The 15,235-nt window shown below is 47.6% G+C and overlaps 1 protein-coding gene across 4 annotated transcripts in view; it reads right to left on the reverse strand.

Annotated features, from left to right (window-relative positions):
• Nucleotides 1-15,235, reverse strand: part of USP47 (ubiquitin specific peptidase 47) — a 1,494,847-nt gene that overhangs the window by 131,242 nt on the left and 1,348,370 nt on the right. For all 4 annotated transcript variants that reach the window (XM_086955947.1, XM_086955945.1, XM_086955948.1 and 1 more), the window contains one exon: nt 13,755-13,885. In XM_086955947.1, coding sequence (XP_086812073.1) covers nt 13,755-13,885 — 131 coding nt within the window. The remainder of the gene's footprint in view (nt 1-13,754; nt 13,886-15,235) is intronic.

Consider the following 15,235-nt stretch of genomic DNA (forward strand, 5'->3'; position numbering starts at 1 on the left):
AGATTAAGGTTTAGGGCCTTAGCTGCCTTCGTCAACACTACACTATATGTAGAGCCCGCCTCCGAAGCCACAGTCGGAGGGGAGCTAAATCCAGTGTCTGGCGAAGTGTCAAGACCACTGGCCTCCCCAAGCTCATATGTCCAGTCCTGTTGAGACTGGCAATCTAGTAACAGAGGGTCCTCAGACCCCTCCCAATCCTCCTCCTCATCACCCATACCCTGCAAAACAGGATCAGTAGACGGGGCCTCCTCGTGGAAATAAAAATCTCCGGCGCCAGAGTAGGACCGGAGGAGGCGTTGGGGACGGCGTCCACAGCGGGCGCGACTCCCGTGGGGCCGGCGCCGTTGAGGCTGTAAGGTCGACCGGCAACGACCCGGAAGCGGATCCGGTGAGGTCCTGCGGCGCCGAGACCGAAGTCGCCGGCGGCGCCAGGGCCGAAGCACCCGGCGGTGGCGGAGCCGAAGCAGCCGACCCGCTAGAACCTCCGGCCGGGGCCGATTGGTCCGAAGGCGCCACGGAACCTGACTGAGGATGGAGGGACCTCATGGCCATGAGGTACCGCTTGATCTCCTCCGGCGTCGCGCCGTGCCCAAGGACCAGAAGGTGTGGGGCAGGCGGCGACGCTTGCGACTCCTGCGGAGCCGCGTGGGCGGTGTCGCCCGAACCCCCGGTCGCATCGTGCGAGCGTCGGGGCGGGTCGGAGGAACGATGACGTCGCTCCGACCTCTCATGCCTCTTACCTGAGGACTTGGAGCCTGACGACCGATGTCCACTCCCGGAGCTCCGATGACTCCGACCTCGCGACCTGTCCCTCGACCTCCCGTGGGACTGGGACCTGGAGCGGCACGGGCCGACTGCCTCAGCTCAAGTCGCTTGCGGGACCGCTCCCGCCTAGCCTTCGACGTCAGGGCCCGGCAGTCGGAGCAGGTCCGGCAGTCGGAGCAGGTTCGATCGTCATGGTCGAGGCCTAAGCACTTCAGGCACCGGCGATGGGGGTCCGTGACCGACATCAGTCGGTCGCACTTCGAGCAGGGCTTGAACCCGGGCATCCCTCTGCACCGATAGAGTCGAAGACTTGATAGAAAAATGAGTGATCAAAAAGATCAAAAGTTCCGTCAAAAAGTGACTGGGGGAAGCTTTTCCGGATCTGCGCTAGCTGGCGCGGAAAAAAGAAGAACTGACGTCAGCGCGCATGGGCGGCATCTAAGTACTCCGACAACGTCATTCCGGCGCTAACGACGCCGACGATGGACGCAGAGCCGCAGACGACGCCTACCGAATCGCAGGGGTATTGCTATGCAAAAGTTTCCGGATCCAGTCTGACGCCTGGGGATATATTAAGGTAAGGAATCTATCACTAACGTGTCTCTTTCAGATCCTGCCAATAAAAAAGACCGGGCGTACGTGCTCTACGCCATTTCAGACTTGAAACCGGATGCACTACGGCTGGCACAGGCACACGGGCACGGGACGGTGACCTTCGGTCCACTGAGGTACGGGTACCATAACTGCTGAGCGGATGTGCAGCCAGAGATGATGCCCCCTCCCGGCGGTCTGGACATCTCAGGTTTTGGGTGCCCTGCTGGACTGCAATATAGGCCTAAGCCATCAGACTGCAAAGGTCTACCGCCACGTGGCGTCACCTCGCTAGTCACAGAGTTAGTGGCACCGCAAAGGGCTGAGCGCGTGTGTAGCCTGTAATGAAAAGCTGAGTGCACATGTATGTCCTCTGCCATGGCGAAATCAAGACCCAGCACCAAATGTGAGACCTGGTGGCCTGCGGAGCGGGGCTGCATGATATGGACGGTGCCCTGTCCGCGGGCCCCAGGCTTGGGGCTTGCAGTGGCCCTCTTTTCTACACGTAGGTTGCGAAAGGTGAGCAGAGAGGTTTGTCTGCGCAGCGGCCGGTAGTCACCTCCAGGCAGTGGGAGTGGATCGGATGCAGCAGCCTGGGTGCGCAGCGGCGGGTAGTCACCTCTGGGCAGTGGGAGTGGATGGGGTGCAGCAGCCTGGGTGTGCAGCAGCCTGGGTGTGCAGCAGCCTGGGTGCGCAGCAGCGGGCAGACACCTCTGGGTAGTGGAAGTGGATGGGGTGCAGCAGCCTGGATGCACAGAGGCGGCACAACGATTTAGGCGTGGGAAGTTGTATGCACTATACCATTACTGATTCCATACTACATTTCAGATGAGTAAGATTGAGGGCTCCACTATGTCCCGGAACATGGTTGGGGAGACACCGGTGGTGGAAAGGTGAGCTGTGAGGGTTTTGTCCACAGTGTATGCACTCACTGTCCCTCTCCATCTCTTCCTTTCTCTCCCTCACACTCTCTCTTTCTCTCTTCCTCTCTCTCAGATCTCGCTCTCTCACTCTTTCTCTTTCTAACTGTTTCTTTCTTTCTCCCTTTCTCCCTTTTCCTCTCACTCAGTTTCGCTCTCTCTTCTTCTCTCTCTTTCTCACTGTCTACCTCTCACTCTTTCTTTCTTCCTCTCTCTCTTTCTCTTCCTCTCTCTCACTCTTTCTCTCGCCTTTGATGGACGCATGACGCACAATCTTATGTTGCTTTTTGTCTGGCAGGATGTGATTCATAGATTGACGACCCCACCGCCCCCCGACATGGACCTCCCCCACCTGGTGATGACCTCAGTTCCACTGAGTTAGTGCCACCAGAGCTGAGCGTGTGTGCAGTCTACGATGATGCGTGGCCTTGATACACCATCCTGGCAATCAAGACCCAGTCTGACCGTGTGTATGCAAAGGCTGAGGAGGTTGCTTCGGCACGTGGTGGACCCTCTTAGACACACGCCGGTGGCGGAAGGTGAGCAGAGAGGCTGGTTTCCGCAGCAGCGGGCTGTCACCTCTGGGCGGTGGGAGTGGATATTGTGCAGCAGCCTAGGTGCACAAGAACGGGCAGACACTTCCGATCAGTGGGAGTGGATAGGGTGCAGCAGTCTGGGTGCCCAGGAATGGGCAGTCACTTTCGGGCAGTGGAAGTGGATGGGGTGCAGTAGTTTGGGTACACAGCAGCAGGCAGACACCTCTGGGCGCCGGGAGTCGATGGGGTGCAGCAGCCTGAGTGCGCAGGGGTGGACAGACACCCCTGGGTGGCGGGAGTCGATGGGATGCAGCAGCCTGGGTGCGCAGGGGGGGGGGGAACAGAGAACCAGGCATGTGCAGTTGTATGTACTCTGCCATTACTGATTCTATACTATGCTTCAGATTACTAAGCTTGAGGGCTGCATTATGTCACGGCACATGGCTGGAGACACACCGGTGGCGGAAAGGTGAGCTGCCTCTCCACCTCTTACTTTCTCTCACACTCTTTCTCTGTTTCTCTGTCTCTTCCTCTCTCATTCGTTCTCTTCTTCTGTCTCACTCTTTCTCTCTCTTCCTCTCTCTCACACTGTTTCTCTCTTCCTTGTATCTCACTCTCTCTTCCTCTCTCTCACTCTTTCTCGGTCTTCCTCTCTCTCTCTCACTTCCTTTCTCTCCTTCTCTCTTTCTCTCTCTCTCCTTTGATGGACGCATGACGCACAATCTTTTCTTTCTTTTTGTCTTGCAGGCTGTGATTCACAAATTGTTGAGGGATGACACACCATGCCTGTACCTACTTTTATTTTATTGTTTTGTTTAAATAAAATGTTTTATATGTACATCCATAGATGACTGAGATTCTTATTTGTCCAATCTCGCATGCATCTTTTTAATTATAATTGTACAACATCAGCCAATTTGTTATGTTGCAGATTTACTAAGTTTGCGGTGACATTTGTTTGTTGGGGGGAGTGAGGGGGTATGGCGGACAAGGGGCTAGTGGTGGGGGGTGTCAGGCAGTGTTGTGTGTCCGAGCTGACTGATCGTTGGCTCCATTGCTTCTGTGGTCGTTCAGGTGTGGCTCTAGGCAGGGCTCCCTTTCATGTTGCAGGTTGTAGTCTGACTTTACACCAGGTCAGAGCAAGTGTAAACTTCCTGCTGCTAACGCACCTTATTGCCTGTTTAGTACTCTCTTTGACGATCTTCCTGGTGGTTGAGAAACTTGCGTAGTGATGTGTTCGCTGCATTTTGTACGGGAACGCCTACTCTCAATCTCATTAGCAATATTTGCCGGGGTCATCCGTGACGATGCTTTTTGAGGCTGCTTTAGCTGGTAAACTGGTGATATGGGCTACAAGTGGGGGTGGGGTCGCGCACTACTCACACACAGGCGGTGTGTGTGTGGCTGACAAGCCTGGGATCCCGCACCTACGCGCCCGAGTGGTACTAAACCTGGCAGATATTGGGCAGCCATCGGCAACCCCAGAACACGGCCTATCCCTGCTGACGAGGGGTGATGCCCCGAAACACGTGTCCAGGGATGGCGAAGACAGCGAAGATAGCAGAAGATCGAAAGATGATGCATCGCAAACACGTTACTACATTAACCAGAGTACTTAGGGGCGACACCGCCGGTGTGAGAGTAGTGTGCAACCCCACCCCCATTTGTTACATTAAAGCTCCCTTGAGCAATTGGCTGACGAGCCTGGGATCCCGCACCTACGCGCCTGAGTGGTACTAAACCTGGCAGATATTTGGCAGCCATCGGCAACCCCAGAACACGGCCTATCCCTGCTGACGAGGGGTGATACCCCGAAACACGTGTCATGGGATGGCGAAGACAGCGAAGATAGCAGAAGATCGAAAGATGATGTATCGCGAACACGTTACTACATTAACCAGAGTCCTTAGGGGCGACACCTCCGGTGTGCGAGTAGTGTGCGACCCCACCCCCATTTGTAACATTAAAGCTCCCTTGAGCAATTGGCTGACGAGCCTGGGATCCCGCACCTACGCGCCTGAGTGGTACTAAACCTGGCAGATATTTGGCAGCCATCGGCAACCCCAGAACACGGCCTATCCCTGCTGACGAGGGGTGATACCCCGAAACACGTGTCCAGGGATGGCGAAGACAGCGAAGATAGCAGAAGATCGAAAGATGATGTATCGCGAACACGTTACTACATTAACCAGAGTCCTTAGGGGCGACACCGCCGGTGTGCGAGTAGTGTGCGACCCCACCCATTGGTGATATGGGCTGTTTGCTCCCGCTTATGAATGGTGCATAAAATTTATCACCACTTTGGTTGCGATAAAGTGCTGTTAACTCGGCGATGTGTCCTTGAGAATATACGAAACAACAAAAGAGCAGACCAGGTCTGAGGGTAGTGTGTCACTATACCAATGACTCTGAAACGATCAGATGCACGTGTCTATCAATGTTGTTGGAAGTTATTGGACACAATAGAGGCTTGGAAAAAGTCCCATCAGACCACCCAGCTGGTGGAGTTTACGTCACGTGGGACTTGCTGATCAAACCTCACCACACCTAGCCGTATAGTGCTGTAGTGGAAGAGGATGTCAGCGATCCAGCCACTATGTTTGTCATGAAGTGGACTAAATAAAGTGCAGTGCTCCCAAAAATATTTTTGTGATAAATTAAAATTGTCTACACTGGCTCAGGAAGAGCGTACATACTGAAGTCAGTGTGTCAATGGTTAAAAACACGCCTGGTAGAAATATTAAACTACACTGTGGCGTTGTGCAATCGGTCGACATGTTTCAGCCTAAGGGGCAATTCCCCAGCTTTCTTCAGGACCTCAGGTGTATAATCGCTACTGCCACTATAACCACAAGTGATATGTTAAACTAGAAATTTAAATACGTTTACTGATAGACAGGACCAATACATATCTACCAGGAACTAGAACGCTTGGACGTCCACTGGCGGAGGAGGAACAAATCTTCTTCCCAGCCTTGTGTGGGTGAAGACCTCACCTCACCCGGCAACCGCTCGGGAGTATGAGGCCCCGCTCTGTCCGTCGGTACCCCTGTAGTTGCACCAAGCGGAAGTGGAGGTCTTTAAATATTCCCCTTGACCCTCCATAAAAATTTAAGTTTTTTGTCCTTGAGAATATACCCTTCGGGGTCTGAATAACTAAAGTACTCAAGTGCCGCGCTGACAGCGGCACACCCATCGCTTTCACACAGGGTCCGCGCTGAGAGTCGATACTCCATATTTGTAAATATTTTTTTTAAAGTCCACTTTCTCTAATTTACATTTGCCTCGGGGACCCCATCCTCTGAGTCATGCCCACAGGTTCTTTACTAATCAATAAATTCCGGGTACCCCCTCCCAAGGGGCATGGCCACATTTACATATTTTTTTTTTTAGGAGGGGGGGACTGAGTGGCCCCCCTCCGGAGGCCTCTATAGGCCCCGGGATCCCATCCCCCTGGGACGGCCTTTATTTATTTAATTTTTTTATTTGGGAGGGGGGCCGCGTGGCTCCACCTCCAGGGACACTTCTAGCCCCGGGGATCCCATCCCCCGGGGCCGTCCCTATCCATTGGGGACCGTGGGGGGAGCCCCAATGCCCCCACGGTCCCGCCGGCTCCCCGCCTCCTGCAGGAGCTGGCATTGCTTTTCCACACGGGGAACTGCGGACATGCAGCTCCCCGTGTGGAAAAGCATTTGGCTTTGAATTTTGGAAGAGAGAGCAGGTTTCCCTGCTCTCGCTTCCAAAATCCAAAGCAAGTTTGCTATGACAGGGAGGAACAGCGCGGCTCCCGCACCTGTCATAGCAAACAGCAGTGTCCTGGAGATGGGCACCCTGGGACACTGCAGTAGCCGGCGGGGGGGGTCCCAGGGCCATCACCCTGAGATCCACTGAGCAGGTCTAGGGGGTCAAGGTGTTTCTACACAGGCCCTTTTCTTTTTTTCACCTTTGTTTCACTGTTTTCTTGTGAAACAAAGGTGCAACTACTAAACGGATTTGCCCCATTTTACTAAAGGACGCTTTCTGAACCAAGAACTACCTACATGCCAAATTTGGGGTAACGCTCAGTCGTTTTGCCTGTACCGTTGTCAAAATTTTCCGATGGGAAATTTATTTTTTGACACTTATTGTTTTCATTTCTCAGCAACTACTGAACGGATTTACACCATTTGGGAAAAAGGTAGCTTTCTAAACCAGGCTCTACCTTTTTGGAAAATTTGGGGTACTTCCGTTCAGCAGTTCGGGCTGTAGCCAGTCTCAAAATGTCTAATGGAAATTAACATGGAGAAAACGCATTATGGGATCGCCTTTTTTTCTCAGCCCCCGCTTGAGGAATCACTCCCAAACTGTGAGGATAGGAACTGACCTGGATAGATTTTATTTTTGGAGGATTTCGCGAAGATTCGTCAAACGATGGCAAAGTTATTGGCAAATCAAAAAACGCTTTTCCTATGGAAACTAGGTTCTAACTATAACTACCTACCGGCGATAAAGGCTTTATTTATCTGTGAAATATTTTCATTTGTGTTGCAAAGGCATGTGTGGCAAATGTATATGCATGGTAAACTTTCTGTGGAAAGACATGCGGTGTAAAGACATTTAGACTGTGCTGTAAAGGCATTCTTGGCAATGGCATTAGTGGTTCCGTCATACCACCCGCCCAATGTTTTTTTATTTTTATTGCATGGATAACTCCATCAAATGCACTTGTAATATGTCTAAACTTATGCTAAAATGATAATGACATTTAATGTTATACAATGTCACTGCAACAGGACTACTTTTTTTCATTGCAAGGCATCTCTAGAGGTGCTATACCAAATCCACTGACTGCAGGAATTCCGACAACCATTAGAAAGGTCTACAGGTCTCAGCCTTAAATATCCACACTCTTGTCCTTGCCAATCATGACATAGAGAGACATGTGAATACATGTGCAGGCATCTTCCTTTTCAGCTCCAGAACTTGAAATTGGGCTTTTCTGCGCTGTCAGACAGAGGAGTGAGTGAGTTAAAAAGAATAGGACAGAATTAAGGGAAAACATTTGCCATACGTTTTTTTTCTGAACCTCACAAAATTGCCCTTCATTCGGAGGATGGTAGACAAAGATTTACAAAGCCTGGGTGTGTGGTAGGCAAAATACCTGCCCCCACATCTAGGTCTCTTGATTCCGGAGACAAGAAGCAGTTCACAGTTGTTTGATCACAAGTACCTGTCGGCATGGTCGGGGTAGCCATTTGCTGCAGGATAAAGCAGCATATGTTATGCTTTGCCCAATGTAAGTTGCATAGTGCTTTAAATTATACTATGCAGTTTGAGCAGCAGGTGAAGCTTTATGAGCGCTGTGCCAGCTGATTCTGTTTTCTGAATACCTACCAGTATCCAGGCTGCAACATTTTAAGTATTCTGGAGTTTATTTATTACTGATTTTGGGCTACCTAAGTACAGTAAGTTGCCATAATCAAGCCGGGACAGGATTAGACCTTGAATCACGATTCTACTGGGAGCCATTTCAAGACCTTTCTCTGGGTTCTCAAAAGGTCAAAACAGCTGTCAGCCACTTATTTGGCTTGGGAGGCCATAGTTAGTTGGTTGTTCAGGGTGCTTTTTACTTCTGATTTAGACAATGGGCGCTCTCCTAAAGGAGATGGCCAGACGATCTGATCCCAGAGCATTTGGTTATTTCATAAGACCCGAACCTCAGCTTTTCCACCATTCAATTTCAAACAGCTGGCTGCCATCCACTTGAGATACTAGGCAGCTGTTGAGTCTCATGGAAACAGAGTCCATATTAGGTGACAACATAACAATCCACTGGGCATCGTCTGCATAAGATACCATCTTGAAACTGAAGGAACATATGATATGTGATAGGGGGTCAACAAAAATGTTAAAAAGAGGATGCCTCAAGCCGGGCCCTGTGGGACACCACAGTACCACTGATGGCTGGATGAGAGGAATGGCACCTCGCTGACCTGGAAGCTGTGTTTAATCAGAAATGAGGCCAACCACTTCAGGGCCTTCCCTGTAATACCAACTTCTTATAATCAGCTAAGGGTAGGGTAGGAGACCGTATTGAAAGCGGCACTCCGGTCCAAGAGGATCAGTGCACGATCCGCCTTGGTCCAGGATCTCCTTCAGATCCTCTGTGGCCCATAAAAGAGTTCTCTCTGTACTACAGCCTATGCGGAACCCTGTCTGGGTAGGGTAAAGAATGTTGGCTTACAGATGATCAGTGATGTACCTGTGGATCAATTTCTCCAACATTTTGCTAACACAAGGCAAAAGGGACATAGGTCTTTAATTTTCTATTGTCTCAGGGTCTACCTTGGGGTTCTTTAATAGTGGTCGAATGAAGGCATGTTTCTATTTCACCGGAACACTGGGAAAGATCAAACACATCCGCTAGAGCAGTGTTTCCCAAACTGGGGTCCACGGACCCCCAGGGGTCCGTGACACATTCCCAGGGGGTCCGTAGGCAACAGTTTTAAAAGCACAGAAACGTTTCTTGTATAATTAGCAGCTTCCCAGCAACAATAAAAGTGTCAAGATAATGCCAGTGATTAATGTACCTGCTGGAGTGTGAGGAGAGTTTTGTTAGGTGGAAGCTTTGACTTAACTAGCACAGAGTGTTAATGTGCCTACTGCAAAGAACGTGTAACATGCATTTTAAAAAGCAGTATTTTATGTGTGTAGGTTCGTGGTTACTGCTTTTGTCTAAGAGATTCTTTCGTTACTGTGCACTTCATAAGTGACAATCGTAATTTAGCAGAGGGACCTATAAACTGTCATCAAAGAGCTGCTTGAAAACTGCAGGGTACCAGTTAGTAACTTATGTTTTTCCCAGTTATTCATTATCCTGATGCTGCTAAAAAGATTTATTTGGGTAGAAATACATTTTTTATGTTAAAGTCAGTGCTAGCCACTGTGTTATGTTCTGAATCCTGAGTTTTTCAGACCAAGCACTCTTTAAACATTTTATATACAAACTGATTTACATGTATGGTTCAAAGTCTCTATATGTGTGTGATGTAAAGTGCTCTGACATCCTACAATGGTATGAGAGATGCTATAAAACAAATGAAATACATGTGACAGAGGGGCTATTTCTTCAATGTAAAATACTAAGGGCCAGATGTACGATCCGTTTTTATATGCGCGAACGGGTTTGTGAACCCGTTTGCGCATGCAAAAACTTATTGGGCCATGTACATCGCCTATTTCGCGAGTCGCAATTTGTTCGCAAAAGGTTTTGCAACTTGCTATTTGGAAGGGTCATTCCCTTCCAAATAGCGAGTCTCCAAACCAGTTACAAATGTTTTCGCGGTCGCAAAACACTCGCAATTACCACCTACTTCAGGTAGATGGTAATGCATTCGCAAATGGGAAGGGGTCCGCAAATTAATGCAAACTTATTTTTTAAGGGCAGGCAGTGGTCCCAGGGACCTCTGCCTGCCCTTAGAAAATGAAGCGAAAACGTTTCATTTTCTTTTTTTTTAAATGCATGGTTAACGGGCTGCATTTTATTTAATTGCTTTATTTAAAAGCAGTCCCAGACATGGTGGCCTGCAGAGCCCAGCAGGCCACCATACCTGGGAAGACTAGCATTCCCAATGGGCTCGCAAATTGTGAGAGGCTCATTAATATTAATGAACCTCACAATATGCGACCCCATTGGGCATCCCAAACAGTGTTAAACACACTTTTGTACATTTCATTTAGCGACTCGCAATTTGCCACTCGCAATGTGTCGCCAATTGCTAAATGAAATGGTCGTACATCTGGCCCCAAAAACCTTAGTACTTTGAGTATTTATTTTGTGTGCACACGTGTACTTTTTTCAAATTACTGTTTTAATATTTGAAATTCAACTCATACAAATTGCTTGGGGGTCCCCGGCTTCCAGTGGTGACTCAATGGGGGTCCTCAGGATTCAAAAGTTTGGGAACCACTGCGATAGAGCATTAAGCTTTGTGGTGCCCCCTTCAGTAGGATGTCCACTAGAGCTGGGTCAAGAGGAGCGCCTGATTTAAATTAAGTGGCCACAGCCGTGACACCTTCGATGGTCAGTTACTGGAAAGTAGCGAGTGGTGTTTTAATGTCGAGTCTCATGGCCGGTTATCTATATTATCCCTATACTATGGAGAGCCTGATAGGGTATCATAGATATCTTTCACTTTCCCGAGGCATGTCCTGCTATCTTGGAATGGATTTCTTATTAAAGTGAATACATTCCAAGATTGTAGTCATTTATTTTGACGGAAATGTAGTGGTGCATGTGTGATGATGCCTGTGTCGTGACGTGTGCGTGCAAAGCTTCCCCTTTTGATTTTGGAAAATGTAAAGTTACAAGCAACTTTTACAAAAGGAATGGGCCTGTAGCAGTTGCTGAGCCCTTTCCCAAAACAAATAAATACAAAAATAATTTAAAAAATGTGGCTGGGCTGGGCTGGGCAGGAAAGCAACGGCTGGGGTGCACATGGGCAAGTACACATCACTAAAGGCAAGAGGAAGTAAGGTGGGAGACTGGTGGTGGTGTGGAGTCTAATTAAAAAAAAGAAAGACTGAAGACAGTCAAGAGCGAAGCAGTTGGGTTGGGAAGCAAGAAGGAGAGCAAGGACAAGTGAATTGGGAGCTGCTGTTCTTAAGCCAGGGAAGGATCACACAGATACTGACTCGTATAGCACAAAGGAGAGACAGCATGAAAACACACGTACTCCATCGAGTGCTTAAAGGGAAATAAAGTAGTTCGCTAAATGCAAGCCACGTCAGCAGTGGTATGATACAATTCACCAATTCAGAACCCTGAGACCAAAATGCTAGCGAGCAGGACTATCATAGAAATAGAGAGGAAAAGCCACTGAATCAAGGAAGACAACTGAGATAAACAACAAAGTAATCTAATCAAGAAAAAACGGCTGACTCATAGCCCACTCTATCTACATTGGAAACATTACATTTATTAAAATAAAATCTAAAAATACCAGATATTTTATCAGGTATGTTGCAAGCTTGATATTTATAATGTCCTACAGAAGTCTGAGCCTCCAAATACCTGTCAAAATGTCAGATTTAAAAATTAAACTAAATTCAGAGTAGCCATACTACATCAGAAGGGAACGTTTACAGTGTCTGTTTATGCCATATATTACGCCTACAGTTAGATAAAGGTTATTGCAAAAAAGTTGGATAGCTCTGAATGCTTTTACTCCCAAACTAAACCCAAGCCCTGTAATCACAACTCTTAATAAGTAGTGCTAGGAGGAAGAGAGGGAGAATTTCTTACCCAATTTCACAAAAGGGCTACCCGCCACATCGAGTGGGACCTGTGAAGTTCGCAGCGGGTTTGGAATGCCGTGGTTCTCCCATATTGGAGTGTGTAAGGCCCAGTAAATGTAAGGGAAATTTTAAGCGATATATATGCTCTTAACAGTAACACTGGTACAAATTTAACTGAAAATCATTGCCTTACCAAAGAATATGAGGTCTGCTCCTTTAACAAAATGTTCATTATTAAAAATCTGCATGACATACTTATGAGTCTGTTAAAATGCACATACTTAACTTCAACCTATTGAAGGATTTCAATTATATATATGATCAGCAAAAAACCCAGAAGAAGGCTGCAGATCATTCAGAACATAGGCGGCTAGAATCACTCATCTTCCCATGCTCGTCTCATCACAGCACAGCTGAAGGAACTCCCTGACTCCCCATTCACAAACAAGCATAGTTCAAAACTTCTTACCCAAAGTTTCTAGGCACTAAATAACTCTTGTACATCATACCTCATCAGTTGCATCTGCTTTCACAAACCTTCCTGACATCTCCGCTCGTCCGACTCTTACTTGCAGAAAGTCCACGCAAAAAGTCTGGTGGTCGAGCCTTTTCCTACATCACTTCTAAAGCGTGGAAAGACCTGTTGATAAATAGAAGAGCCTACTCCTCACTTCTTGATTTCCACGAGAAGCTTAAGACCTGGCTTTTGGACTAGTTCAATAGGCCCTAGGTGTGTCTAGAATTGGGGCCAGGATACCCTCCTCGGTGACAGGGGTCTCTACAAATCTGCATAACGTATTTGTATATGGCATTTTTTATAGCACAAACTTTGACAAAAGGCAGCGGAGCACTGTATATGGTCGAAGGCGAGCATAAAGACGATTAGTAGGAGGGGAAGCCGGGCTGGACGGTTAATGCAATGTGATGTAAAATTCTTTAAAGAGGCAAATCTTCAACTCTTTCCTACACGGAAGAGCGGTGTTAGTGCGGTCCTGATGGGTATGGGGATGTTGTTCCAGATCCAGGGTGCATTGATGGAAAATGCCTGCATTAAATGGTACACTCACTGCTCCATTTTAACAAGTAACCTAATATTTGTATTTGAACATTGGAATGTTGGAAGCTCCACTGAAAAAAATTGAGTGCCCGGAGCTCCAACATTCAAATGTTTGTTCACAGCTGTTGTTTTACAAATTAGAACATTCTGCGCTCTATGGGTACAATATTCTAATAGCCTTAGAGTCCTCTGTAGTGGGCTCTACCAGCTATTGAAGGCCCACTCCCTTGCCGAGGGCCGCTTCCTTGTTTCGGCTCAGGCCATTAACAGTGGAGCGGGCCTTTAATGGCCAGAAGAGTCCACTAAGGCAGGACCTAAAGCTATATTAGAAAAGGCAAAAAGCCAGCAGGAAATGTCAGTGAGACAGTATGCATGCTTCAAAGAACTTTGTGAAAACTACTATGCAAAGGTTAAAACGGCAGTGAGGAGGACACCAAATGTAATTCATTCAAGGTATATAATGTAAGAAACAGTGACTTCAGTAATAATATTGGCTAAGAGCACTTTGAGGGTCAGCAAGTTAGCAGTAAAAAATTATTTATTAACAATAGTATTACAATTAGGTTAAACAGAGAAGTTAGACTATTCTTTGAAACTCCACAAACTAACCTTTTCTTTAAGTTCCTCAGTACTGCTACTCTCCAAAATAACTTCCCTAAAAGAATCCAACTTCATTTCTGATGGTCTCCATCGTCTTGATAAAACTGAAAGCTGAGACATGGACTTCATCTTCTCTGGCTCTGTAGATTAAGAGAACACAAATTACAAAACTGATTGTCTATAACCATGAAACTCTGAAACACAATCGGATTCAGGTATCACTTTATATTTTGAAAGTCTGCCCACAAACATTTCAGCCTTCACACCCAATATAATTCTCTATTTTTAAAAACATTTTCATATCTTGTAAAAAGGATTTACATTTGATCATGATGGGAGTCGACATAATCAAATTTCACATAAGCGTGAACATTGTTGAAATATTTTGCTGGCACTCTCGGGGGAAAAACATTCTGGGGAAGAGGTAAAGGTGGTGCTGGGGTGGGGGCCTGGGGCGGTAAGGGGAGTAAATCCCAGCATCTTATCTGGGAAAGAGATTTGGGCGGTGGTAAGGCTACACTTTATGAGGTCACGTCAAGTTTTCAGTAACTACAGGAAAGACCTGCCGATAATTCCAGTCACCCCAAAGTTCCACCTGGCGTATAAATAAAATCCTATTCCAATTAGGAAACAAAACCCTCACAGAACCATCACTCAGTAATCAGTCTCCAGGCAGGGAAAACTGAAGGGCAGACCAGGAAACAGATTCAGAAAAATCCTTGGACGCCTTGAGGACGATAGTCTGCAGAAAAATCCTTCATTTTCCACAGAAAACACATACAAAAAAAGGAAGAACGGAAAAAGTTACTTACATTTGTCAACTCCTTTTCTGGTAGAGCTCAACCACCGAATCCTCATCTTGGAATATTGCCCATGCAGCAGACTGGATCTGGAAAATCTTGAGCAATACCTCTGCACGCCATTATGTAGCACAGGTCGGCTCTATGTTGACTTCTGAGTCAGAAGTGACATCGCAATGCCCACATAAGCATCCAGTTTGCAGAATGGGGAGGATGGGATGGTTAGTGAGTAATCTGCAGTTAGAGTCTCTACTAGAAAAAGTGTTACCAAAGTGAAGTAACTTGTTCTTCCTTCTGATAGAGACTTTTAACAGTAGATTCCTCATTTTAGACTACATAGTCAAGCAATACCTCTCACGAGATGGGTCTGTGAACTGGCTTAAACCTACAAGTCCTGAAGGCTGAGCGGCCAAAATACCAGTGTCAATGGACCTGACTGTCAAAGCAGTAGGGCTTCGTGAATGTGAGCAGCGATGCCTCCGTGGGAGCTTGGCAGATGTCCAGGCCCCAGCGAGCTAACCCCGTAATGGTGCTTTGGCCCTGGTGGCATCTTTGCCACTGCAAAGCAGATCTTAATGAATAGTACATTCTATCGAATGATGGACCGCTTCTGCTCAGCCCTGCCCTTCTTACCACGTGAACCCTGAGCCGACTAAAGAAACATCCATCTGGTGGTCTTTGGTGTGATCA

The sequence above is a fragment of the Lissotriton vulgaris genome, chromosome 2_1 (assembly GCF_964263255.1).
Source record: "Lissotriton vulgaris chromosome 2_1, aLisVul1.2, whole genome shotgun sequence".
In the NCBI taxonomy this organism is placed as follows: domain Eukaryota; kingdom Metazoa; phylum Chordata; class Amphibia; order Caudata; family Salamandridae; genus Lissotriton; species Lissotriton vulgaris.